Source organism: Zootoca vivipara, chromosome 3, assembly GCF_963506605.1.
Source record: "Zootoca vivipara chromosome 3, rZooViv1.1, whole genome shotgun sequence".
Lineage (NCBI taxonomy): Eukaryota > Metazoa > Chordata > Lepidosauria > Squamata > Lacertidae > Zootoca > Zootoca vivipara.
This window is the reverse complement of record NC_083278.1, coordinates 119,313,122-119,337,665: the sequence shown is the minus strand read 5'-3', so window position 1 is coordinate 119,337,665 and position 24,544 is coordinate 119,313,122. Positions and strand designations below refer to the sequence as shown.

Below are 24,544 nucleotides of genomic sequence, written 5' to 3'. Positions count from 1 at the left end.
CACGGCAACAATCCTGCCATAGTGCCCCCCATTGCCATTATGATGTGTTGCAGCCAAGCAAGGGGGGTCTAGGGAGAAAGGGGAGCCACCCGCACCCTCCCCACATGAGCGCACAGTGCAATTCGGACTCGGATAGGCTTTGTCTCCCCCCGTGGTTCCCAAGTACCGCAGGCCTCCTGTTTTTCAAAAGCCAAGCCATGAACCCCTTTGTTTTTGAAAATTTGGATATATCTATGGCAGTTTTGGTTATGTGAATGGTGCCCTGGACCCCCTGGGAGGGTTATGCAGACCCCTTGGGGAAGCCCTGGCGCTCCCCACTGAAGACGGCATTCCTGCCTAGATGACACTCTGGGTCGTCCCCCCTTCCAGGGACGCTCACCAAATCCAAGCCCCCTGGGAACTGGACTATGCTGATGGGACTACTCTGCGCCTCCCCTTTAGAGGTGAAAATTCAGCCACAAATAAATGACCAGAGCTCATCCGCAGAACAAGACGCTGGGGCTTTATTGTTAGGGGTTCTTTGGGTGCGGCTTACGACCACAGGCCAGTCCTGGGCCAGAAACAGCTGCCGTTGGTCCGAGACCCGAGGCCGGTGGTGGGCTTGGCAGGGCACCAGGCTGAGGCCGGAGAGAGAAGACCCTGGATTAATCGGAGGCTGCCCTTCAGCCTGACGAGGGGGTCGGAGCCAGGGTTGGGGAGACAGTGCCGGAGCGGCTAAGGCACTTGCGAGGGTTAAGACCCACAACCCCCTGAGCTACAGGCGGGAGACTCTCCTGCAGGCCTCCTGCCTCCCCCCCCCCTGCCTTTCCCGGGGGTCAGACGGACGGTGGTGCTGGAGGCATGTTCACTTGTGGAACTTCTTGCCGGAGTCCTTGGCGTGGTCCAGCAGCAACTGGCAAGGCGTGAACTGGCTCCCGTAGACGTCCTCGTACTTCCTCATGCGATCTACCAGCCGCTGGGCCCCGTAGAAGTCTGTGTACCGGAAGGGACCTGCGGTGACATATGGGGGGTGGTGGTTAAGCAAGGTCTCCTGTGCAAGTGGGGACCCCCACCACCCGCAGAGGGCTCTCCCCTGAACTGCAAATGTCCTCGCAGATCCAACGGCTGCAAGGTGCAAGACCTCCTCTCCCATAGGGGAACTGGGGAAACAGGAGGGGGGGCAAGAGGGACTGGAGGGCTCCCCATCTTGGTCACTGGAACCATGGGGCAACTAGACCGCCAGCCTGGCCCCCCCCTCCCCAGGGGTCAAGGCATTTCCATATGGCTGCTTCAAAATCCTTCATGCCCGCACAAGGGACTTATCAGGCTGCCTCCCTTCTTGGGAGACCCGTTTAGGGAAGTTTTTAATGTTTGATCTTTTATCGCGGTTTTAATATTCTGTTGGGAGCCGCGCCCTGAGTGGCTGGTATAAATAATATGATGGGTGGGGTATAAATAATAAATTTATTATTAGTAGTAGTACTATTATTATTATTAGGAGTGGGCAGAAGGCAACCTCTGCAGCTGACCCCAAGCTAGCAGCTGAGATAAGGCAACCCTGTTAGCGCCAAGGCTGCTGCTCTCAGGCCCAGGTCATTTTCGCAGCACAGAGTTAACCTGTGGAACTCCCTCCCCCAGGAGGCAGTGATGGCCACCAACCTGGGTGGCTTTAAAAGAGGACTGGACAAATTCAAGGAGGAAGAAAGGGCTATCGATGGCCACTAGCCAGGAAGGCTGTTTTGCCTGCATGGTCAGAGGCAGCGATGCTTCTTAATCCCACTTGCCCTCTTGGGCTCAAATCCTCCTTGCTGGCTTCCCCTGATGGGCATCTGGTCAGCCACGGTGAGAACAGGACGAGGGAGCCAAGGGGCTGTTGTCCTGATCCAGCAGGCTCTTCTTAAGCCAGCAAGTTTTCCTCTGAATGGTAGGCAGCCTAGCTGAGGACGAGCGAGCAGCGACTGGAGATACACAGTTAGCAGAAGCACGAACGTGTGCCTGGGCCTGCTTACCTCCCAGGCAGGGTGGGAAGCCCAGCCCGAACACAGCCCCGATGTCCCCCTCCACGGGGTTGCTGAGGATGCCCTCTTGCAGGGTCAGGACCGCCTCGTTCACAAACCTGGCCACCAGGCGCATCTGAATGTCTTCCTCCGAGGAGCTGGAGAGAGGGAGAGCAAAGTCGGCCATTAGACGGGGGGGGCGGGGGGAGCCAGGCAGAAGGTCCCCGGAGGCAGCAACTCCAGCTCAGGGAGCAGGGGAGGAGAAAGGCCACTGGGGTGAAGAGTTGGAGGGGGACGCCAAGAGTCATCTAGTCCAACCCCCAGCAATGCAGGAATAAATTTCCAACATCTGGTGGTTGAGACAAGGACAACCAAAGAACTCTCCTCTTCCACCCCCAAATTTGTTTTCCAAAATGATGGGGACCAGGAATGGATTTGTGTGTGACAGGACTGTCAAATGGTCCTGAAAACAAAGGCCCTGGGCTGAGTCCTGAACCCTCATACTGAATCCTACCCACCCACCCAAACTCCACTTTTGCACCTGGGTCCAGGGGAGGTATCCTCATTTTAGTAGGCTGAGGTTTTAGGTTACATTCACACGCAATGCAGTCGCATCTCAAGCAGCGGTTCGGTCGAGAGGGTTTCGCACGGACATGGAAAAAGTGCGTAACTGAATGCTCAGAACTGCCCCGTGGCTCGTGGGTGAGGTGGAGAGAGAGAGAGAGTCTGCCCACCACTCCCGGATCTCAAAGCCTTGAGAAATCCTTGCCCATTAAGTAAGGCAGGCAGCTTTAAAGCTCTTTCTTGCACCAGGTAACCCCGAGGGGGACCTGGCACCAAGAAAGCTTTAAAGCGCTCAACCTTGCCTGGGTTTAACTTGCACAGTCTCAACCGGTCTACCTTCGTGTATGGCAGAAATCGCGCATGTCAAACACACATGAAGATGCGATTGCACCGTATTGCTTTCTTCTAAGAAAGAAGCCTCCAAGTGATTTAGCACCAGGTAAATATATATATATATGTCTGGAAGACCTCCGACAGGACAGGGCGAGACTGGGAGAGGTCCTTCTCGACCTGACAGTTTGGAGAGCTGCTGCCAGCCAGAGTGGACAGAACGAGCCAAGATAGACCGCTGCCCCAACTCAGAATAATCCAGCTGCACCTGTTGGTTTGGAGTTGGGGAATTAGGGCAGACCAGCATCCTGGACCTTCACCCCGGAGCTCTCGTCTTTGCCTCAGGAAGGCCTTCCTTTTTTGAACTTACACTTCCGGCTTGGCGGGCACTTTGAACCTCTCCAAGATTTCGTCCATGCCGGTGTTGATCTGCCGTTTCTTTACGCCTTCCTGGTAAAGGTAGAAGCCCTTCCCGGCTTTGCGGCCTGCGAAAGAAGTTGCACAGAGGTGTAAAGGAGTGGGGAGAGGTGGGGGGGCCCCTCTGCCCCTCAAGGGACAGAAGTGAAATGGCTCAGGACCGCAAGACCTCAAGGACTTCCTCTCTCCATATGAACCTACCCAGACCCTGAGATCACCTTCTGAGGCCCTCCATTGTGTGCCTCCTCGAGCTTTGGAGGGTGGCAACACGAAAGCAGGGCCTTCTCTGCAGTGGCTCCTCATCTGTAGAATGCTCTCCCCAGGGAAGTTCACCTGGCGCCTTCATTATACATCTTTGGGCGCCAGGAAAAACATTCCTTTTTAACCAGGCCTTTGCTAATCAACATCCTATACCCTTTAAAAGGCGGCTTTTTTTGGGGGGGGGGTGTTATTGGATTATTTTTATTCTTGATGTTATATATTGTGGTTTTTATTGTGAATCAGCCCAAGACCTCCGGGTACAGGGCTGTATATCAATTCAATAAACGAATGAATGAATGAATGAATGAATGAAGTGTGTGGGCAGAGGAAGGAGGCGGCCTGGGAACTTCCTCCCACAGCCATTGATTCCAGGCTTGTTTGCAGAATTAAAGACTGAACCCGGAGACTGGGAGTCAGTTCAGAAGTGTTTGTATTGTGGGTTTGAAATGCATCCCTGTTTCTTTGCCGTAAGTCACTTTGAGCATGATTTTTTTTGGTGGAAAAGCAGCATAAAAACAAAACAAATGAGAGAGGCAGTGACCAGCTCCCAAACTCACCCAGTGAGCTTCACGGCTGAGTGGAGATTTGAGCCCAGGTCTCTCCCAGGTCCCAGTCCGACACCCTAATGGCCCTTTGCCACTCAACGGTTGCCCAGTGTGGTGACTGGGTGGGGCCGAGGTGGTCCCGGAAGAGGTTGGTTCCCCAAACAGAAGCCAGGAGGGTGTGTGGGTTCCTTGCCTGCTGTCGATACAGAAGTTCCCCTTGCGAGGAGTTCCAGAAAAAGGCCCTGGCTCAGACACTCACCTAGAAAGCCCTTGTCCACCATGGCCTTCATCAGCTCGATGTTGCCCCCTTTGAAGCGCTCGCCAAAGGCCTTGCCCAGGTCCTCTGCCACGTGCGTGGCCACATCAACGCCCACCTCGTCAATCAGCGTGGCAGCTCCGACGGGGAAGCCAAAGCCCGTGGACAAGGCGTCCACTTTCTTGGTGTCGTTGCCTTCCTGCGTGGGAGAGAGGGGGGTCAGCAGCGGGTGGAAAGCAGGGGGCACTTGGGGAGGCGGGGGGGAGGCATTGCTGCCAGTGATGTTGCAGAGGGGTGGGGGAACGACCGGGGAAGGGAGAGAGGGCAGAGGAAACCAAACGCAACAGCCGCTGTGCTGAGCCCACCTGCTTGCAAGTCTCCAAGTGCAGAGGCTTCTCCCCCCCCAAATCCACATCTCCCCCAAAGCACCATTAGGAAGATGCTCCAGAAACCCCACCCTTTGCAGCCGACACCCACCTGGAGGACTCGGATGATTTCGGCCAACATGGGCGCAAGACACCTGGTTGTGTAGAAGCCTGGGCCGTCCTGTGGGGGGGGGGGGAAGCAGGAAGATGAAGCTAGGAAGGGTTGTAGCTCAGGGGTGGGGGGGGGGCTGCCTTGCAAGAAGAAAGCGCCAGGATCAATCCCCAGGTGCCCTGCCTGAAACCCCGGAGAGCTGCTGCCGGTCAGTGCAGCTAGATGGAGCAATGCTGACGGCATGGCAGCTCCCTACACTGCTAAGCCCAGTAGTCTGCCAGTAGAGACTCTGTCCACCCACAGGACACTATTCTTGGTAGATGCAGAACCATCTGCTCCCAACACACCGGGGGGGGGGCAAGGGGCGGTCAGCTACTGACAGGGGCAAGCAATACTAACAATAAAAGAATTATCTTTTAATACATTTGCTATTCAGCTTCTTCGGCTAGGCCGACCCTCTTTTTAAGTGGATGGGGTGAAACTAGACTTGGGCTGGAAATTCGAAGCAAGCAAGGCTTCTTCTGTTCTGGAAAGCCTAACAATGCACAAACACCCCTGTAAGTAGGAGCAGGGGGGGGTAGACCTTGCCTGAAGTTGCTAGGGGGTTGCTACATCAGGGCAGGAGGGCGAGAGGGCGCTTTCACACCACCCAGCAGAGCAGGCACACTTCGGCCTGGGCCTCTGCAGAAGCTCCTGCAGCTCCTTCCTTGCCCTTGAGCAGATCGAGCAGGGCTTCCTCTTGCCTCGCCAGGGAAGTCTGACCCACCCAGTGGTTCCCAATTATTTTCTTGGTTCCATAAGCTCATCCCCAGTTCCCCCCACCCTAGCCTACACAAAGCATTGTTCAGAATAGCAGTGTCACCCACTAAGGAATCATAGAATCCTAGAGTTGGAAGAGACCACAAGGGCCATCCAGTCCAACCCCCTGCCAAGCAGGAAACACCATCAAAGCATTCTTGACATATGCCTGTCAAGCCTCTGCTTAAAGACCTCCAAAGGAGACTCCACCACACTTCTTGGCAGCAAATTCCACTGCCGAACAGCTCTTACTGTCAGGAAGTTCTTCCTAATGTTTAGGTGGAATCTTCTTTCTTGCAGTTTGAATCCATTGCTCCGTGTCCGCTTCTCTGGAGCAGCAGAGAATTTTCTTGGTTCCATAAGCTCATCCCCAGTTCCCCCCACCCTAGCCTACACAAATCATTGTTCAGAATAGCAGTTTGTGCCACCCACTAAGGAAGGCTGTTGGCATCCGTCTGTCTCGAGAGACAATGGAGTGAGCCTCTGGGGGTGAAGTCAAACTGCCACGTTAGCAGCCCTGAGCTGTGTGTCTGGAGGTGCTGGGCTGCCCAGACAACAAGACCCGCCTCTCAGCCTCACTGATGTCGTCCAAAAGAAAGCAGAGCAAGACTTTTGACACCTGCTGGGCTGCAGGAGTTGCCGGAAGGAGGCGTACAAGGCGCCATCCAGCCCCCTTAGGGACTCCACTCTGGATTTGCATGGGGTTCATTCCTGAGCCGTTTCTTCTCGCAAAGATGTCCCGCAAGGAGGTTTAGGGTCAGACTCTTCCTTCTCCTAGATGGGCTACCTTCCCAGGTAATTCCACAAAATGGATGAACGAGATCTGGCAATACCAGCTGCCCCTCAAGTGCCCCCTTGCCAACCCCCCTGCCTCTTAGCGTCCCCCCTGGGTATTGGAATCGCTGGTCTGACCTCTGCCCTTCTTGATCCACCTGGAAACTGCTCCCTGAGAACCAGAAGAGAACCGTGGCTCACCTTCACGACAATGATGACCTTCCCTTGCTTGAGGCCCACGGCAACGGCAGCGGCTGCCGTGTCCGGGGACGTTTTGTCTGTGGTGATGATCTCAAGGAGTTGCATCTTGTCGACGGGGGAAAAATAGTGCATCCCAATCACCTGGAGGACCAAGACAGGTAAGGTCAGGGCAGGATGAGGCACTCACAGGTCATGGGAGGAAAGGCACCCCGCAGCAGATTCATCGCCCGCAAGGCAGTGTGGTGGAACGGTTGGAGTGCTGGGCTAGGAGCTGGCAGGGACCAGGGTTCAGGTCCTCCCACTCAGTCACGAAGCTCATTGGGTGTGACCTTGGGACGGTCATGATCTCTCAGCCTAGCCTACCTCACAGGGTTGTGGTGAGAATAAAATAGGGAGGAGACGTACGTACTGTTCAGTTTCTGTTAATTGGTTCTCATGGGAAACTTACAGATTCTTGCTTCATACAATTAACTCAAGGCAGTGTCAATTTACTCTTGGCAGAAAGCCAAGGTCTGCCTGGCCTGGAAACTACTCTCTGATTGGTTAATGACCAGCACTGAACTCTTTTATCTAGGAATGCTAGCACAGTTGTTTCTTGTTGGGTGTTAGGAGTAGGAGTGCTGCGTATGGTTGGAGAGAGAGAGACAGATAGGATTTATTTTGCTTTGCATGCAGAAACTCTGCTGCTTTTATTTTCTTTTAATAAATCCTGTAAATAGTTATTCTGCGTCTAGCCGACTAGTCATTTCCACCTCAACCAGCTTCTGCGCTCTGCAGGAAAACTCTGCTACGTTTGGGCTAAAGCCACTAGAGCTATGCCTGACACTTCAAAATTCTAAGAGCTCCTTGGAGGAAAGGTGGGATAGAAATGCAATGAATGAATGATGTATGGCATAGGGTTGCAAATTAAGGCCCGCAGGCCAGATTAGGCGCAACTGCCTTCTAAATCCGGCCCATGGACGGTCTGGGAATCGCCACATGGATCGCCGGCGCACACATTCTTTCCCTCTCTCTCCGTCCTCCTGGCTTCCTGCCCTGCCCGGGGGGGGGGGGCTGGGCTTTGTTGGTGCCCCTTCACGCCCCACTCATCATCCCTTGCTCATTTTTATTTTTTATTTTTGCAAAATATAGTCCGGCCCCCCACAAGGTCTGAGGGACAGTGGACCAGCCCCCTGCTGAAATGGTTTGAGGACCCCTGAGGTATGATGGATGGATGGAGACAGCAGAAGGCAGCCATATCCAGGACTCACCTTTTCCGGCCTTTTGCTGGCGGAGGCGATCTGACCGATGGGGAGAGCCGACGTGTTGCTGGCGAAGATGCAGTGAGGGGGGACCAGCTGGGGGAGAGAACGCACAGGTTAGGTCCTGGGGAGGGAGGCATCCCCCTGCAGCCGAGGAGCACTTAAGGGCAGCCTCTGGAAGATGGCCCCGGTCTCTCATGCGAGTGGCCCCTCCGCCCAGCCTCCTACTCACCGCCTCCACTTCCTTCACCACTTTGTGCTTGATGCTGATGTCCTCGAAGACGGCCTCGATCACCATGTCCACCGTCCCAAAGTTCTTGTAATCCAGCTGCCCCGTCAGGCTGCTGAGGATCGTGTCCCTCTCGAACGTCGTCAGGCTCTTCTTCTTCACTTTGTCGTTCAAGCTGGGAAAGGAGAAGGGAGGCGGAAGGAGCCTTGAGCAAAGGCCTGGCTGGGGAAGGAGCCGGCCAAGTGCTGCGACCCCTCCGTCTTGCAGGGGGTTGGGCTAGATGACCCTTGGGGGTCTCCCTTCCAACTCCACAATTCTATAATTCTTATAATGAAGGAGGCTGGCCTGGTGCCCCCCTCCTTCTAGGTGTTCTCAGCTCTAGGCAAAGACTTCTCCATTTCCCCAGGCTCTGATTTTGGGCTCCGCTCTGAGTTTTTCTGTTTGGGGTCAGTTTGTGGCTGTGACGCCACACACTCCTGTCCCCTCCAAGTGCGGGGAAGTGAGAAAGGATGGGGGGAGAGAAGGGGGAACCAAGCCAAAGCAAGACCACACCTGAGAGAGGAACTCCTGGTGGTAAGTAAAAACAATATACTAAGCAGCATCCTCATGCTCTCGCCTCTTAGTTCACTTTTTAGCTTTGCAGCTTCTGGGATATTTTGTCAGTGGGCGAACGACCTCTGTGAGGGCACACACTGACCTCTGTGCAAGCTCAAGCCGGAATAGTGGAAGAGAGGACCCTCCACACATCAGAGTTAACCCACCAGCCCCTTGGCAGGGGGCAAACAGCTCCAGCCCCTCTTTTGTGGGAGAGGTAGGAGCTTTTAATGTTGAATAGATTATTGTACAGTGGAACAGTTTGGCCGCAGTTTGGGGATGCCTGAATTACACCCATGCTTCGGGTTAAGTACGCTTCAGGTTGAGTACTCCACGGACCCGTCTGGAACAGATTAATTCACTTTCCATTACTTTCAATGGGAAAGTTCGCTTCAGTTTATGAACCTTCAGTTTATGAACAGACTTCCGGAACCAATTACACCAGGCATCCCCAAACTTCGGCCCTCCAGATGTTTTGGACTACAATTCCCATCTTCACCGACCACTGGTCCTGTTAGCTAGGGATCATGGGAGTTGTAGGTCAAAACATCTGGAGGGCCGCAGTTTGGGGATGCCTGAATAACACCCATGCTTCGGGTTAAGTATGCTTCAGGTTGAGTACTCCGCGGACCCGTCTGGAACGGATTAATCCACTTTCCATTACTTTCAATGGGAAAGTTCACTTCAGTTTATGAACGCTTCAGTTTATGAACAGACTTCCGGAACCAATTGTGTTCATAAACCGAGGTACCACTGTATTTTAATATTCTGTTGGAAGCCGCCCAGATGGGCGGGGTATAAATTATTATTATTATCATTACTACTACTACTACTACTACTATACAGACCAAGTTCTTAAAGCCCAAAGCAAGAAATGAGCAGCTTTCCCTAGCCTGGAACTCCCCTGTCCCTCCCTACAGTGCTACATTTTAGACATGTAGAACTGCTGAACTGTCCTCAGCAACGAGGGAGGTGCGTTCTGCACATGCTCAGCTGCACCCCACCACTTCTAGGCCGCCAAGGAGCCTACCCTTTGTAGACCTGCTGCTGTCCTCTGCTCAAGCCCTCCAGGGCTGTGTCCTTCAGAATGATCTTCATCCCCTTGTCCATGGAGACCTGGGCGATTCCGGCGCCCATCAGGCCTGCCCCCAGGACGGCAAGGTTCCTGCAGAGAAGAGGAAGGCTTTTTTTGTGTGTGTGGGGGGGGAGGGATAAAAAGCGACTGACCACTGAACCTGAGCCTCTCCCCCGTCCTGCAGAGGCAAATGGGGGCCACAGATCTACCCCACCTGGAGCTGGACTTACTGGACGGGCTGCTTTGGCTGCCCAAACTTGTTCTTCTTGCACTGCACCTGTCCGTGGTATAGTCCTATCAGCGCCTTGGACTCAGAAGTCATCCCGAGCTCCCCGAAATTCTGCAGGGGAAGGGAGAAGAGAAGGCCGCGGTCAGAGGGCCTGCCCACCTCTGCCTCATGCCCCGGGGAAAGCAACGAGGGGGAAACGGACAGGCCCACCGAGGCATCAGCGACAGCGGAGGCCAGAGGGCGACAATGGCTGAGAAAGTCAAGGACTCGGAGAAGGACCAGGGATGCAGCTCAATCCTGTCTCCAGTGGGATGTTGACATTAAAGACCCAGGGCAGGAGCTCAAAAGAAGAGGCCTCTCTGTATGTCCCCAAGCTATCTGGAAATCTGCAAGCACAAATTTCCAGATATGTGAACACAGGCTTCATTTATACAGCAAATTCCGCAAGTGGACACAATATGCAATGTTTATATTGAGCTGCTTTCGCAGCCCCAGGTCCCCCACAAAAGGGAACTGAGCAGCCAAGGGGTACGAATAAAGAAAGGTGGCATTCTGGATCCAACCCTGCATCTCCCAAGGCAAACGAAACAGGGGGAAGTCAAGTGACAAGTGGGTGAACAGTGGGAAAGCCAGGAAGTGGCAAGGGGTGACGGCAAACCTCCCACACCAGTCACCCGGAACGAGAAGAACAGCAGAGGAAATGGAGTACTGACAAGGTGGATGGGGAGGGAGACTGGAAAAAGCAGGGGGCGCCTTTCCCCCATAACATTACCTTTCCGTATCTGGAGGCCGGCGGCTCAGGAGGAACGTCTGTCCAGCGTAAGTTAAGTGGTCAAGAGAAGCCAGCCACAAATTAGGACGCCCAAAGAGAAGGAGGCTACAAAGCTTGTTTGTCTGGGGGGGGGTCTGTGGAAGAGGGTGCCAGCCGGCCAGCCCAGCCCCATGTCTGCCCAGGGCAAACTGTACTTGGCCCGGCAAAGGTGGCCCCAATCCCCACTGTAATTATTCTTTTCAGTCCAGGGGCTTCTAAGCAGCGGTGAGAACGGCTCACTGAAGTTCAGGGTGAAGTGACCAGGGCCAACGGCTTCCGCGTTCAAGCCAAGGGGTCACCGAGGATGCCAGACACGATTTGCTACAGGGGCCAGACATTGGGGGAAAAGCTATTCCCCACCTCTTCCCTGGGACCGTTAAAAGGAGGAAGTGCCCTTTAAAAGACTGGTTCTGGCGTTCCCCTTAATGTTTTCGTGGGGAGTAATCTGCTGACCGAATATATGTGCAACAGCAGGAAATAATTAAACAATTCAATTCAAGCATGGAAATAGTGGGAGAGAGACCCTCTCATGAAGAGGTCCCCCCGGAGCCCAAAGAGGGTGTCAGTGAGAGCAGAGGAAACCTGGAAGAGACCTGACATGCAGAAGCCTTTGTTTCGGATGCTTGGCCTCCCTACCTAACAGCCAACGCAGGACCAGCTGCTTTCCCACACATCCTCCAGCCTCCGGCTTCAACTCTAGTTTCAGATATTTTGGGATACGGTATTTTTGGTATGGATAGAAGAGAGAATGGCAGAGAGGGCGTTTGAAGGGGGTTTAGAATAAGGTTACCAGACGTCCCTGTTTCCTGGGAACAGTCCGCAGATTTACAAATCAGCCCCCTGACAAAATCCATCTCTTTAGTAGGAAGTTGAAAAGTGTCCCCAGATTCACTGGGGAAAAAATCTGGTCACCTTAGTTTAGAAGGTGCCCCCCCAATTCACACGATTCTGCTTATGTGCGTGGGAGCCTGGAACGTAACCCCCGCATAAGTGGGGAGTCGCCTGGGCTTTTGTAGTATTAAGTTTTTGTTTGGTTTTTATGGTATTGAATTTCCATTGGTATGCTTGCATTTGTATTTGTGCTGCCTGGGGTGTCTTTTTCAGCTGAAAGGTGGCATATAAATAAACTGCAACGAAACAAAACAATTTTCTGCTCCCCTCCAGCAACAGCTGCTTCCCTTAAGTCACTCCAAATGGGAGCTTAAGTGAGCCATTTAGCTACCGCAGCCCTAGATGTTGCCATCATCTCCCCAAGCACTCCTGGGCTCCCTTTCTTTCCTTTTCCTACACACCCTGCCCCTCCTTGACCCATCACAGTGGCCTTGTATTCCCAGCCTGCTCTTGCCCTTCCGAGTCTTCCCAAGTCCCCCTCTTTGGTGTGGCATTTGGCACCGAGACAATGCTGTGGCTTAATGGGATGCCTAGGGACCCCCAGAAACCTCAACAGGCCCTCTGAGCACCCAGATCTTGTGATCAGACACCATGTAAAGAATGCAGGCCTTGCTGTGATTCGAACGGGATGCCTCTCGCTGAGAAGCTCTTGCAACCGTGAGGTGGGCATCCCCCTGGAGAAGTCCTAAGGGAAGGTTGCTAAGGGGGGAACCAAGTCTTCTTCTGAGCCTCCACCCCTTGCCATGAGAAAACCGGGCCAGCCGCAGATCAGGACTTCATGCAAAGGTGTTTTGTCGTTTGTGGTTTAAGTTGTTCGAGGCATTCAGAGGTGATATTTTATACAGCTTGCTGGCGAGGGTGGAGGGACCTGTTCTTACCTAACATTACATCTCTCAACGGAGTCCGTCTCCCTTTAAGCACAGACTACAAAGTTCAATGTTCAAAGTGACGGGCAATAAAAGGCTTACCTGGGATTCTGCAAGGTAGCCGGCTTCGTTGCCTTGCTCCAGGCCTGTCTTCACAACCTAAAGTGAAGAGGAACAACATCTTGGGTTATCTGAAACATTTCTATACTGCTCTTCGGTTTGAAACGTCTGGGGTGGTGGTTAACATTTATTTATTTCATACAATGTATGCGCCGCTTGATTGCAAAGCTGCCTACAAACACCCCCCCCCCCCAAGCAACAAAATTATCAATAAGAAGAACAACTTAAAACTTTCAAAAAGATAAAATAACAACAGACTCAAAGCAGATTAAAAACTCACATCGGTTTTCTAAATATCTGGGTAGGCTTGTCTAAACAAGAATGTTTTTAGCAGGCACCGAAAAGAGTACTGATATCTGCCTGATATCAAGAGGCAGGGAGTTCCAAAGGGTAGGAGTGGCTTGAGTGGGTGTAAATGCGGTAAGGCAATCTTGAAATTTTACAAGTGAAGAATAAAAACAGCAGGAAAGGAACGGAAAAGGGCAGTGCAAGGTAGGTGGGGTGGCGAGTGGATGGGTAGGGGCAGGAATGCCCCAGAGACCCTTTCAGCCAGTGCCAGCAAGGCACCCACATACGCTGGCAGACCTCCCCCTTCAGCTGGTGCTGATGAAGACAGACCCCGCAGCCCAGCCCTCGCTCATCCCTTCCTGCCTGCACTTCAGGATGGTGGGAATCATGATAAAAAAATCACTATGGAAGCCGGCGGGAGGGCCGGCTGTCTAAATGGCCAGACTTCTTAAATGCCACAGGAATCAAATGGAAAAGTATTAGACCAATGGAAATTCTGAGTCTGGGGGGGGGCATAGCACTCTGCAATCACCAGCCGCTGGTATTCTGAAGCATTGCTGCCTCCTAGAATTGCTGAGTTGGAAGAGACCCCAAGGGGCATCTTAATCCCACCCCCTGCCAATTGGCTACTGGCCATCCAAGCTGGGCGGGTCCTAGGTCAACTCGTCCAACCCCACCTAAAGGCAGGCAGGACTAGAGATGCCAGTGTTGTGCCACACGCAGGGCAGAAACCGAGTGGGCTCACACCCTGGCACAGACACCCCTCTGCCCTCCCTCGTGTGCACAGATGGCCTCACCTTGATGATCTTCAGGGGAGCCGGGTAGAGGCCTTTCGTTTGCTTCTGCACTTTCCCCTCCACCGTTTTGTAGACTTGCTGCCGCACGAAGGCAATGCCCATGGCATAGTCCGTCAGCTCTGCAAGGCAACGCAAAGCAGGTTCACGGGAGGAAACAGCCCAGGGGCCAAAGCTGCCGCCCGACTCCAGGGAGGCCAAGGGTCAGGACAGCTTGAACCCGACACCAGGCCAGGCCAGGCCACTCACTCTGCATCAGCCCCTTGTTCCTTTTCTGAGAAATGGTCTTCTTGGCGAGGCCTCGGGCAAAGGTGAGGGCCACTTCCTCCAGGTACTCCAGCGTCCGCTCCTCGGGGCTCTTGATCCCTGGCCCTGCAAAGGCAGAGGCGCTGTTTTAGCAGGAAGCAAAGATGCATTCAAAGGAGACAGCCTTCCTAAGGGAGAATCCTCTTAGAATTTTGAAGTGTCAGGCATAGCTCTAGTCTAGTGGCTTTAGCCCAAACGTAGCAGAGTTTTCCTGCACAGCGCAGAAGCTAGTTGAGGTGGAAATGACTAGTCGGCTAGACGCAGAATAACTATTTACAGGATTTATTAAAAGAAAATAAAAGCAGCAGAGTTTCTGCATACAAAGCAAAGCAAAATAAATCCTTTCTGTCTCTCTCTCTCCAACCATACGCAGCACTCCTACTCCTAACACCCAACAAGAAACAACTGTGCTAGCATTCCTAGATGACAGAGTTCAGTGCTGGTCATTAACCAATCAGAGAGTAGTTTCCAGGCCAGGCAGACCTTGGCTTTCTGCCAAGAGTAAATTGACACTGCCTTGAGTTAATTGTGTGAAGCAAGAATCTGCAAGTTTCCCATGAGAACCAATGATCAGAAACCGAACAAATCCTGCATCCAGCTCTGTCACTGGAGCCTTTGGTCGACTGTTAAGGCCGCCACAGACATTCCTAGACTGCAACGGCTTGACCACATGGCTGAATTACTGCAATGGTTGGCCCACCAGCTGGGGCAGAATGTGGTGGCGAGATTGCTCGTGGTAGCGGCTGCAGGATATGTTGCCCCCCTCCCAGCCTCTGGGGCTTTTGCCCCTGCAGGTGTTGCTGCCCTACAAGTCCCGTCGGCATCCTGGCCGCTGGCTGTTTTTGCCGGGACCGATGGGAGTTGCAGCTCAGCAGTGGTTCCCCGTACCTGCCTTGGGTGAGTTGCCAGCACCGCCGGGGCCTGCAATGTCCCAGACCCCGCTGAGCCAGGTGCAAGGCCACGGGGCGGGGGGGGGGGTGCACCTAGAAACATCTCCAGCTAACCTAGAGGATCCACCAGCTGGTCCACCAGCCCCATCTTCTTCGCTCTGTCAGCGCGGATGTTTTTGCCGGTCAGCATCATGTCAAAGGCAGCAGGAAGCCCCACCTGAAATGCGGAAGGAAATGAGTTTCGCATGCCAGAAGAGCAGGGGTGCTGGAAAGGCAGCCTCCCTCCCTCCCTCCCACTATGGGGTGGGCTGGGGTGGGATGTTCACCCACTCACCATCTTGGGCAGCCTCTGGGTGCCTCCTGCCCCTGGCAGCAGCCCCAGGAGCACCTCTGGGGTTCCCAGGACAGTCCTCTTGTCCTTGGTTGCTATTCTGTACTGGCAAGCAATGGCAACCTGGAAAGGGAAGGCAGAGAGTTTCCTGAATGCACAGTCAGACGGTTGCATTCATCTGGCTTAGGATGGTCAAGGGCTCTCCAGAGGTTTGGACAGGACCAGGCATTCCCAGCCCTGCGTGGAGATGCTGGGGACGGAGACCAACCAGGGCCTTTTGCACGCAGAGCAGCGGCTCTGGAGGCGAGCCAAGATCCTTCCCTTATGGCAAATGCAGAGAACACACGTCACACGCACACACCATTCTCCCTTTCATTTGGAGAAGAGAGCACAGGCTTTCCCGGCTGCAGAACTGCTCCCTACCTCTAGTCCTCCCCCAAGGCAGGACCCGCTGATAGCAGCAACGATGGGCTTTGGCGAATTCTCAAGCTTCTCCATCATCTTCTGTCCTTCCTGAGAAAGTAGAGTTATTTCTTGGCTGGACTGGCAGGCCTCAATCATGCTACAGGCAGGACAAAGAGAGAGTTTCGTGGCTGTGAACGAGGGGCACCGCCGCCTACCTTACAAAGTCACCTATCCTCTACCTCTGCAGAGAAGCAATTGAAGCTGCCTGCCCAGTGACCCAGGGCTCCTCCTTCACCCAACTCTGGGTGACTGCTGCTAGGGAAGGAGGTGGGTGCTGCAACTGGGCGCAACCGTCTCCTCGCCTTATCAGACTCTCTGCTGCAACACAGATCTGCTGGCCCAAACCCTGGTGCATGTGAGGGAGTGTGTGGTGTGTGTGTGTGTGTGTGTGTGTGTGTGTGTGTGTGTGAGAGAGAGAGAGAGAGAGAGAGAGAGAGAGAGAGAGAGAGAGAACTGGCCCAACCTCTCAGGGGACTTCCTTTCTGCAGGCATTTCCTCAAGAGTCAGGTTTTGTTCCTACAGGGTCCTAACATCTCACTTGTGAAGAGATAGCTACCTGTCACCAGCTAGACGCAGGTGCTACTGCTTTCGGTCCCAAGTATACCTCTGTGTAACCAAGGCTCTGCAAAACAGGCACCCTTCACCAGCCAACTATGGCGAGGGCACCAGCTGCTCCAATATGAAGCAGTGGCAAGCGGGGATCCCATCTAGGCCATTGCTTTGATTATGTCCTGTTGCTCGTCTTGTCCTGTTTGCTGTTGGGGTCTGACTCTGAATCTGTGAGAATCAGGGGAAGAGGCTGTGGGTTAGGCCCAGCAGCGTCAACTAGCATGGTGACAGTGTTAGCAATAGACACTGCGTTACTTTGAACTGTATGGGAGAGGAGCTTTTCCCTTCACTGGGAACTCTGGAAGAAGGGCCTCCGCTTACTCTGCTGATGCATCACACAGGCGGAGGTGTGGTAAACTACTGACTTCCACAACTCAACACCTACAGGGTCCCCTCCACCCCACCACCAAAATGAGGCTTGAAAACCAGCAGGACAGGTTGCTGTGTGTGTGTGTGTGAATAATTTATTAAGGTCGGAGACCAGCTTTTAAAACACATTTAGGGGAACAATCCCAAAGGACAAAACATTCATATAAAACTTTATACAATGATAACTGTCACAGTGGCCGGAGTGGGCTACTTCAGAGTAACGACGCTACGCAGCTCTGCATTTTATTCTTTTATTGGTGCTGCGTATTTACAGTGCTGAAGTCATTGCTATTTACACGGAGTGATGTGGTCAGTCGGTTTCAGAACCTCCGAATGGCTTTTGGCGCGTCTTTCTCCAACACAAAAGCTTTGGCAGACCCATCCTCTTTCCCCTCCTCTTTCTGCGTAATTCCGGAGTTGGGGGGATGGGTCTCCCCCCCTTATTCGCCCCTTCCTGTCCCACCTGGGACCCTGGCTCCTCTACCTTGCCTGAGCCTCGGACCCGACTTCCTGCTTCCCCACTGGCATCGGAACTCTCTCTGCTTTCCCCTGTGCTCGGGGATGGGCTTGAACTCAGGAGGGGAGGGACTTCGCGATATCCCCTGTCCCTCACAATAACATTAATGTTCATAGTTACAGGTAGGTAGCCGTGTTGGTCTGAGTCGAAACAAAATAAAAAAATTCCTTCAGCAGCACCTTAAAGACCAACTAAGTTTTTATTTTGGTATGAGCTTTCGTGTGTATCTGACGAAGTGTGCATGCACACGAAAGCTCATACCAAAATAAAAACTTAGTTGGTCTTTAAGGTGCTACTGAAGAAATTTTTTTATTAATGTTTATAAATACGGTGAGCGTAAAGATACTTAAAACTTTAAGATAAGCTGCCGCAGAGAACTGGCCCTGGGTCGCTCGGGGAACCAGGTTTAGGGACTTTTAAACGAACTAGTTTGGCTCAGGGGAAGGTGTATGTCTGCAGATCTGAACACAGAATCTGGCGACCGTCCGGGTTGTCTTCTGATCTTTGCCTAACAGGAGCAGATTGTATATTTGCTTTTCTGTGGGGTCAGCTAGCCTCACCAGCGTTTTGTGTTGTGTGTTTTGTGTGTGTGTGTGTGGGGGGGGGTGTCCATAACATCCAGTCCCATTGGCAAATGTGCCCACAGACCCGAAAAAATTGGGAAGCCATTCCCCAAAGCAGCCTTTGCCCGCCTGGTGCACCCCGATGTTCTGGACCGCAGCTCCCACTAGGGGAGGCTGTGGCTGATGGGAGCCCAGCACATCCGGAGGGCACCAAGCAGGCAAAGGCTGCCCCAAAGCACGTGACCGGTTTGCCCATTTCTCCACCCAACAGGACCCCTCTTCCCGCCCCGGTGGAGCTTACTTGATGTCTGCGCCAGCAATGAAGCAGCCGGGTTTCGACGAGATCAGGACGGCGCTACTGATGGCCTCGTTGGCCCATATTTCGTTCATGACGGCGGTGAAGTCCTCTTGCAGCTGCCTGGAGAGGGTGTTGACCTGGGGGAAATGAACAGGCAAGCTGAAGCCAAGGCAGGCAAAGGGCAAGCTCCCACTCTGGAAGGAGAACGGCCCTTGCTTGTCCCCGCCAACATGGAAGAGCGTCGGGAAGGCGGTGGCATGCCAAATGTCTTCTCGTAAGCAGCCGGCAGAACACCCTTCTATTTGGTCTTGCATACCATGTCCCTCCTTTCAATCTCCACGACTCCCAGGCACCCCTTTAAACCTCTCTGCACAGCTTAAACCGCTTGAGCCCACAGAGAAGCGACAGGAAAACCTACCTTGGAATTTGGAGAGTTGAAGCGCACCACAGCAACATCTCCTTTGATGTCATAGTTAACATGGCTTCTTGCTGGAGCGGGGGAAAAGAGAGATTTATAGGGACATTTCAATAGGGGCAAATGTCAGGTTCTGCACTTAGGCAGGAAGAACCAGATGTACAAATATAGGATGGGGGGGGACACACCTGGCTTACTAGCAGGATCGAGGGGGCTTGGTGGACCACAAGCTGAGCATGAGTCAACAGAGTGATGCAGCAGCAAAAAAAGAGAAAAGCTAGCGCTATTCTAGGCTGCATCAACAGAAGTCTAGTGTCCAGGTCAAATGAAGGAATAAGGTAAAGGGACCCCTGACCATTAGGTCCAGTTGTGACCGACTCTGGGGTTGCGGCGCTCATCTCGCATTATTGGCCGAGGGAGCCGGCGTATAGCTTCCAGGTCATGTGGCCAGCATGACAAAGCCGCTTCTGGCAAACCAGAGCAGCACATGGAAACGCCGTTTACCTTCTCGCTATAGCGGTTCCCATTTATCTACTTGCATTTTGACATGCTTTGGAACTGCTAGGTTGGCAGGAGCTGGGACCAAGCAATGGGAGCTCACCCCGTCACAGGGATCCGAACCGCCGACCTTCTGATCAGCAAGCCCTAGGCTCAGTGGTTTAGCCCACAGCGCCACCTGGGTCTATTCTGCCTTGGTCGGACCAAACCTGGAGTCCTGTGTCCAATTCTGGACACCACAATTTAAGATGTCGACAAGCTGGAAGGTGGACAGAAGAGGGCAACCAAGGTGATCAAGGGTCTGGAAACTAAGCCTTATGAGGAGCACTTGAAGGAGCTGGGGATGTTTAGCCTGGGGAAAAAGGAGACTGAGAGCAGATATGAGAGCCATCTTCAAATACCTCAAGGGTTGTCACATGGAGGATGGGCCATGCTTGTTTTCCCCTTGAAACAATGGCTTCAAGTTGCAAGAAAGGAGATTCTGACTAAACATTCAGAAAAACTTTCTGACTGTAAAAGCTGTTCGGCAGTGGAACGGACTCCCTTGAGAGGCGGTGGACTCTCGCTTTAGTGGAGATTCCCCGCATTGTGGGGGGTTGGACTAGATGACCCTTGGGGTCCCTGTCTAAGATTCTACCGTATATTTATTAATTCTCCATGCAGGACTAGGGCAGGGGCCACCAACCATTTTAGGCTCATGGGCACATCTGGATGCCGTGGGTGCCAGCCTCTCTGGTTATCACCGCCTTTGGACCTCACTGCTGCTGCTACCACCCAGCTCCCCAGAGAGACAGAAGGAGCATCATGTGCCCCTGCTGGCACAAACCCACTTAATGGAGAAGCAGAGCCAAGCGCTGTTTGAAATAGGAGAGGGGGCGATTGCTTCAAAGGGTGCTTTGCAAGGCCAGGGAGGGGATTTAGAGAGGTGGGGGCTGCACCCACCTGTCAATCATGTGACTTAATGACAGCGTTGTGTGACGACATGTGGGGGGGGGGCCTATCCACCTATCAAATTGGGCCTGCAAGGTTGATCCTGGAGGCAAAAAGGTTCCTCACCCCCGCACTACACTGAAGTCACTACGGTCTCCTTGTTATTACTACAAGGGTGAAAAGGGCAACCTGAAACACCGTCCCCCAGCAAATTTGCCTTCTCTGCCATATTTCTTTCAACCAGGACAGAACCCTTGTCATCGCCACCAACCCCCACCAGACCCAAGAACTGACTTACACTTAACAGGGGAGGACGTGCTGAGGTTTCGGCAGGCGTAACCTGAGACAGAGAGAGAGATTTCCGGAGTTACATTGGACCAGCAAATGAATCAGAACATTTCCCATCCCTGCTGGTGCCTTCAGGCAAAGTCTCTTTCTGAGTGAGGAGGCTCAGTTGAAAGCAGGGTGGATTTGATTCAAATCCAATCGATTTAAATCATGTTCTAAATCACTAGGCAGTAAGACTTGATTTAAATCATATTTTTACAGAAAGACTCATTCTTCTTGCTGGTATCATCTTAATATTTACAACCAGATGAAGGTTTCATTTTTGGAATAATAAATTTTCAGAGTAGCTTTCACAGTTATATCAAAAATTACTGATTTGGTTATAATATTAGAAATACATCGACAGATAATTATGAAATTATTGTTTTATTTGGACAACTTTTCTGCTGTACTTTATTGGAAGGAGAAAAATAATCATTTCCTTAATAACAATTTATTTAACTAAAACAATAACATTATGGCATAATGTATCCATGTTTGTTAACTGATATGGTTAAAGGTTTTGTTTTTTTAAAAAAACTTAGACTGAGTTTTAGCACACATGAAAAACTTAAAAGAAATCCTTATTGCCTGATGAATAGCCTTAGGACTATAACGTAACTTAAATAGAAAATTATATTTAAAAATATTTTTCTTCCAAAAGCATTTTATTTTTTAAAAAATCTGGTTTAAATAAAAAAATAATCTGGTTTAAATAAAAAAATCTGGTTTAAATAAAAAAAACTGATTTAAATCAAAAAGGACTTGAAAACTCAACATCGCTTTGCACATGGTTACACAAGCCTGTATGGCATGTTTGCCATTTCGTGGTGTTTGCTATGTGCCTTTTCCAAGCATGGCTTCCCAACATACATCTGGAAGTTTAAGCATTGCTAATTAAGTGAAACTCTGAAATTTGATCTGATCTATCCATTGTGTTAATAAGACACAGCAGCCCGTTCCAGAGGGTCCCAAGTCCATCTGAGGGGAGGGGGAGTCACACATCAGAGGCCAAATATGCTGCGTTGCGCAAGCCGGTCATGTGACCCAGCCCCAAAGCTGGAGGTGCGCCATGTCCTTTGGCCCACATTTCCAGAGTAGAAAGGAAAGGACCTTTCACCTACATCCTGCCATGCCCATAAATACCGGCACTTTGGAGGTTGGACACGGCACCTGATGAAATTGCCAGCAAGTCTCTTCTGGGGAGGGCTGGAGGACTCCTGCTATCTTGAGCAGAGCCAGCTCAGAAAGATGCCAGTTATGTTTCACATATTCTGTGCAGACGAAAATGCACTGCTCACAAATGCTTATTGGGATGTGAAAGACCTGCCCCTTTTTTGTCCGGGCGCTCGAGCTGGCATCACAAAAACCAAGCTGCTTCACTACAAAGGTCTCACCCACACTTTTGCTCGACCCAAATTTTGATACTATTTAATCATATTTTGTGTACAGATTATTTTCCCCCGGGGTCCAAAAACTTTCCTCTTTGTTCTGTCCCTGGAGAAAACCCAGTCTTGCCCACTGAAGTGGATCTTATCGGATACACAGAAAATCCAAAGAGAGATTTTGTTTAACGGAACTTCAATTAAGCAAGCAATTTCGAATTTCCGTAAGGCAGAGCTGCAGAACAGGGAGAAAAGCTGTCGGACCCTGGGGAACTTTTTGGGACACAATATGGTCAAAAGACGGGTCAAGCAACAGTGTGGATGAGCCTTTAGGCAGGCCAAATCAGACCTTTTCCGCAACACAATACAGAAGCGCCAACATGGTGCCTTTTTGCTACAAAGCCTTATACTGTTTTTAGGGTTGCTAATACTTACTGCTTCTCTGGCTGCTTATATACATGCGAGGTAGCAGGAAAGAGGATCATTCATCTCATACGAGCAAATATCATTAAGCTCAAGCCCAGAGCGGCTTATGAGCTTGCCACAACCTGACAATGAACTAAGAGGCTCCAGACTGTAGGCCATTTCATGGCAATCGCCAAATGTTATGTTGCAACACAGCGTTCGGTATGACTACATCAACCCTTCTCCCCACCTTGTTTTCCAGAAACTTCCCTTTCCCAGAAATACAAATGCTGGAGATCAAGGGCCTTTCCCATGCAGCACCAAATATTTCTTGTACAGTGGTACCTTGGAAGTTGAACAGAATCGGTTCCGGAAGTCCGTTCGACTTCCAAAACAGTTCGGAAACCAAGGCATGGCTTCCAATTGGCTGCAGGAAGCTCCTACAGCCAATCGGAAGCCGGGACGGATGTTCGGGTTCCAAAGAACGTTTGCAAACCGGAACAGTCACCTCCGGGTTTGCGGCACACGGGAGCCAAAACATTCAATTTAAACTCTGCAGAAACTCTGCAGAAGTGTGGGGTTGTTTGTTTGTTTGTTTTTAAGTTGCACTTTAGGAGGGTATGGCTTTAAATGCAACTGTAACAAAAAAACATACAGACCTGGGTACAGAGGAAACCTGGGAAACTGCACACATTTAACAGGATTAGAAAATGTCCTTCAATTTGCAGTTAACCAAGGCCTGGAAGATGTCCAGCATGTTCAGACAACAAAAGGATGAAATTTAGAAAGGAAGCAACCTGACTCTGCCCATACAATTAAGACCCCTTTTGAAGGACACATGGAGGTGAAATGATCTCCCCAGGTAGTCTAGACAGGCACCCACAATGCTTTTTTTTCTGATGCAAGGCAAATACTGTCCATCTCATTTTTCCAGAACAAGCAATCCTAAGACATGCACTTTTGGGGATCAAGCCAAAAGCTCCCTCTGGTCCAGGCACACTATGCACCCCCCTTAAGTGCCATGGGGGTTTCACAAGCAGGGTGTGAAGGAAACAGTTCACCCCGTGTGTCTCACACACACACCCCAAAAAAATTCCTCACAACTTGATACTCCAAAGAACACACAAAGCTACACTAGTCCTCAACTTCTTTCCTTGTGAACTTTGGTTGTGTGTTTTTTTAGCAGAGAGCTGTGAGGACTATCTGTCAGGGAAACACTCTGCTGTAACTGAATTTAATCTTTTTTGTTGAGAGAAAGTGCAGTTCCAAGTATCAGTTACTCAACTGGCAGAGAAGGAAGGTGTTGTCTTCATGCTCTCTTTGTACATTTCTCCAGTAGAATCTGTCTGATCACAGCTGGGTATGGAAAGCTGGATTATATACCTGCTTTGTCTGACCCAGCTACACGCCGGTCCCAGAATAGTAGAGTATCTTGAATGGCTTTAAAAGGGGATTACATAAATCCATTGGTAAAAGACCTACCAACAGCTATTAGCTGTGACAGCTGAGCAGAAACACCAGGTAAACCTTTCAGATTATGGGGATATTCAGCCAGGAAGGTCTGCAGCCTTCAAACCCTGCTTGTGGGCTTCCCAAAAGTATCTGGTTGGCTGTTATGAGAAACAGGATGCTGGACCAGAATGCACTCAAATCTGATACAACAGTGAGGCACTTCTACATGTCCCATAATCCTGCAGCACTAGCATGAATTCAAGGCCTCCTAGTTCCATCTGGGCAGAGCCCCCAAATTCTTTAGAATAGGAGAAGCTAAGGATTTTGATCCACTGGACATACTTAAGAGTTGGCCAATCATCCAAAGGCCAAATGTGCCTCTCATGCACATATACAAGGCCTGGCAAAGTCAGTCACCACATCACGGTGCTGAGCTGAAAGATTTCAATCTCTCAGCTCAGCTCAGCACCACATTTGGGTGCCCAGTTTTGCCCAAAACAGCTGACAGGCTCACCACCTCTGCTTTTGGAACAGTCACTCTTACGAAGCACCAGTCAAGGAAGAACACCGTAGGAAGGGAAGAGGGGGGAAGGGAAGGGGAGGGGGAAGGGCTGGAGTGGCAGATGACCTTCAGGGGACCCCCTGCCTCTCAGCAGCAGCAGGGGGCAGAGAACAAGGTCTGGAGGGTGCGGAGGGGGAGCGGGGCCCGGGGGGCCCTTCCCCGTCCCCTCCCCCCCCCGGGAGACGAGGCGTGGGCGCCCCCTCCCCCCTCTCCGCCTCACCTGAGCGGCAGCACCGGGCCCGGCAGTACTTGACGGCGGCCGTGAAGCGCGTGAGGCTCCCGATGGCCCGGACAGCAGCCGCCATCTTGGCCGAGCGCGGAGGTCGAGCGAGAGCGAGCGAGGCAGGCGGACGCGAGGACGGAGGGCGGGAGGCGGCCCTGGCCGAGGGGACGGGACGGGGCCTTCTGCGAAGCCCCGGCGCTTCTTCACCACGACAGGGGTGCCCTTGGCGGTGCCTGCTCGAAAACTCCCCCCACCCGGCCAC

The 24,544-nt window shown here is 52.0% G+C and overlaps 1 protein-coding gene across 1 annotated transcript; it reads right to left on the bottom strand.

The window, feature by feature from the left end:
• Nucleotides 1–479: 479 nt before the first annotated feature.
• HADHA (hydroxyacyl-CoA dehydrogenase trifunctional multienzyme complex subunit alpha) lies at nucleotides 480–24,445 on the bottom strand. The gene is made up of 20 exons (XM_035110742.2): nucleotides 24,280–24,445; nucleotides 20,227–20,268; nucleotides 18,504–18,574; nucleotides 18,089–18,222; nucleotides 15,688–15,826; nucleotides 15,268–15,387; nucleotides 15,048–15,150; nucleotides 13,987–14,109; nucleotides 13,741–13,859; nucleotides 12,638–12,694; nucleotides 9,969–10,078; nucleotides 9,694–9,828; nucleotides 8,073–8,244; nucleotides 7,850–7,936; nucleotides 6,600–6,740; nucleotides 4,827–4,895; nucleotides 4,353–4,548; nucleotides 3,241–3,355; nucleotides 1,989–2,134; nucleotides 480–990 (listed from the first exon to the last, which is right to left on the bottom strand). The coding sequence occupies exons 1-20, from the start codon at nucleotides 24,362–24,364 to the stop codon at nucleotides 845–847; spliced, it is 2,310 nt and encodes a 769-aa protein (XP_034966633.2). The 5' UTR covers nucleotides 24,365–24,445; the 3' UTR covers nucleotides 480–844.
• Nucleotides 24,446–24,544: the final 99 nt, after the last annotated feature.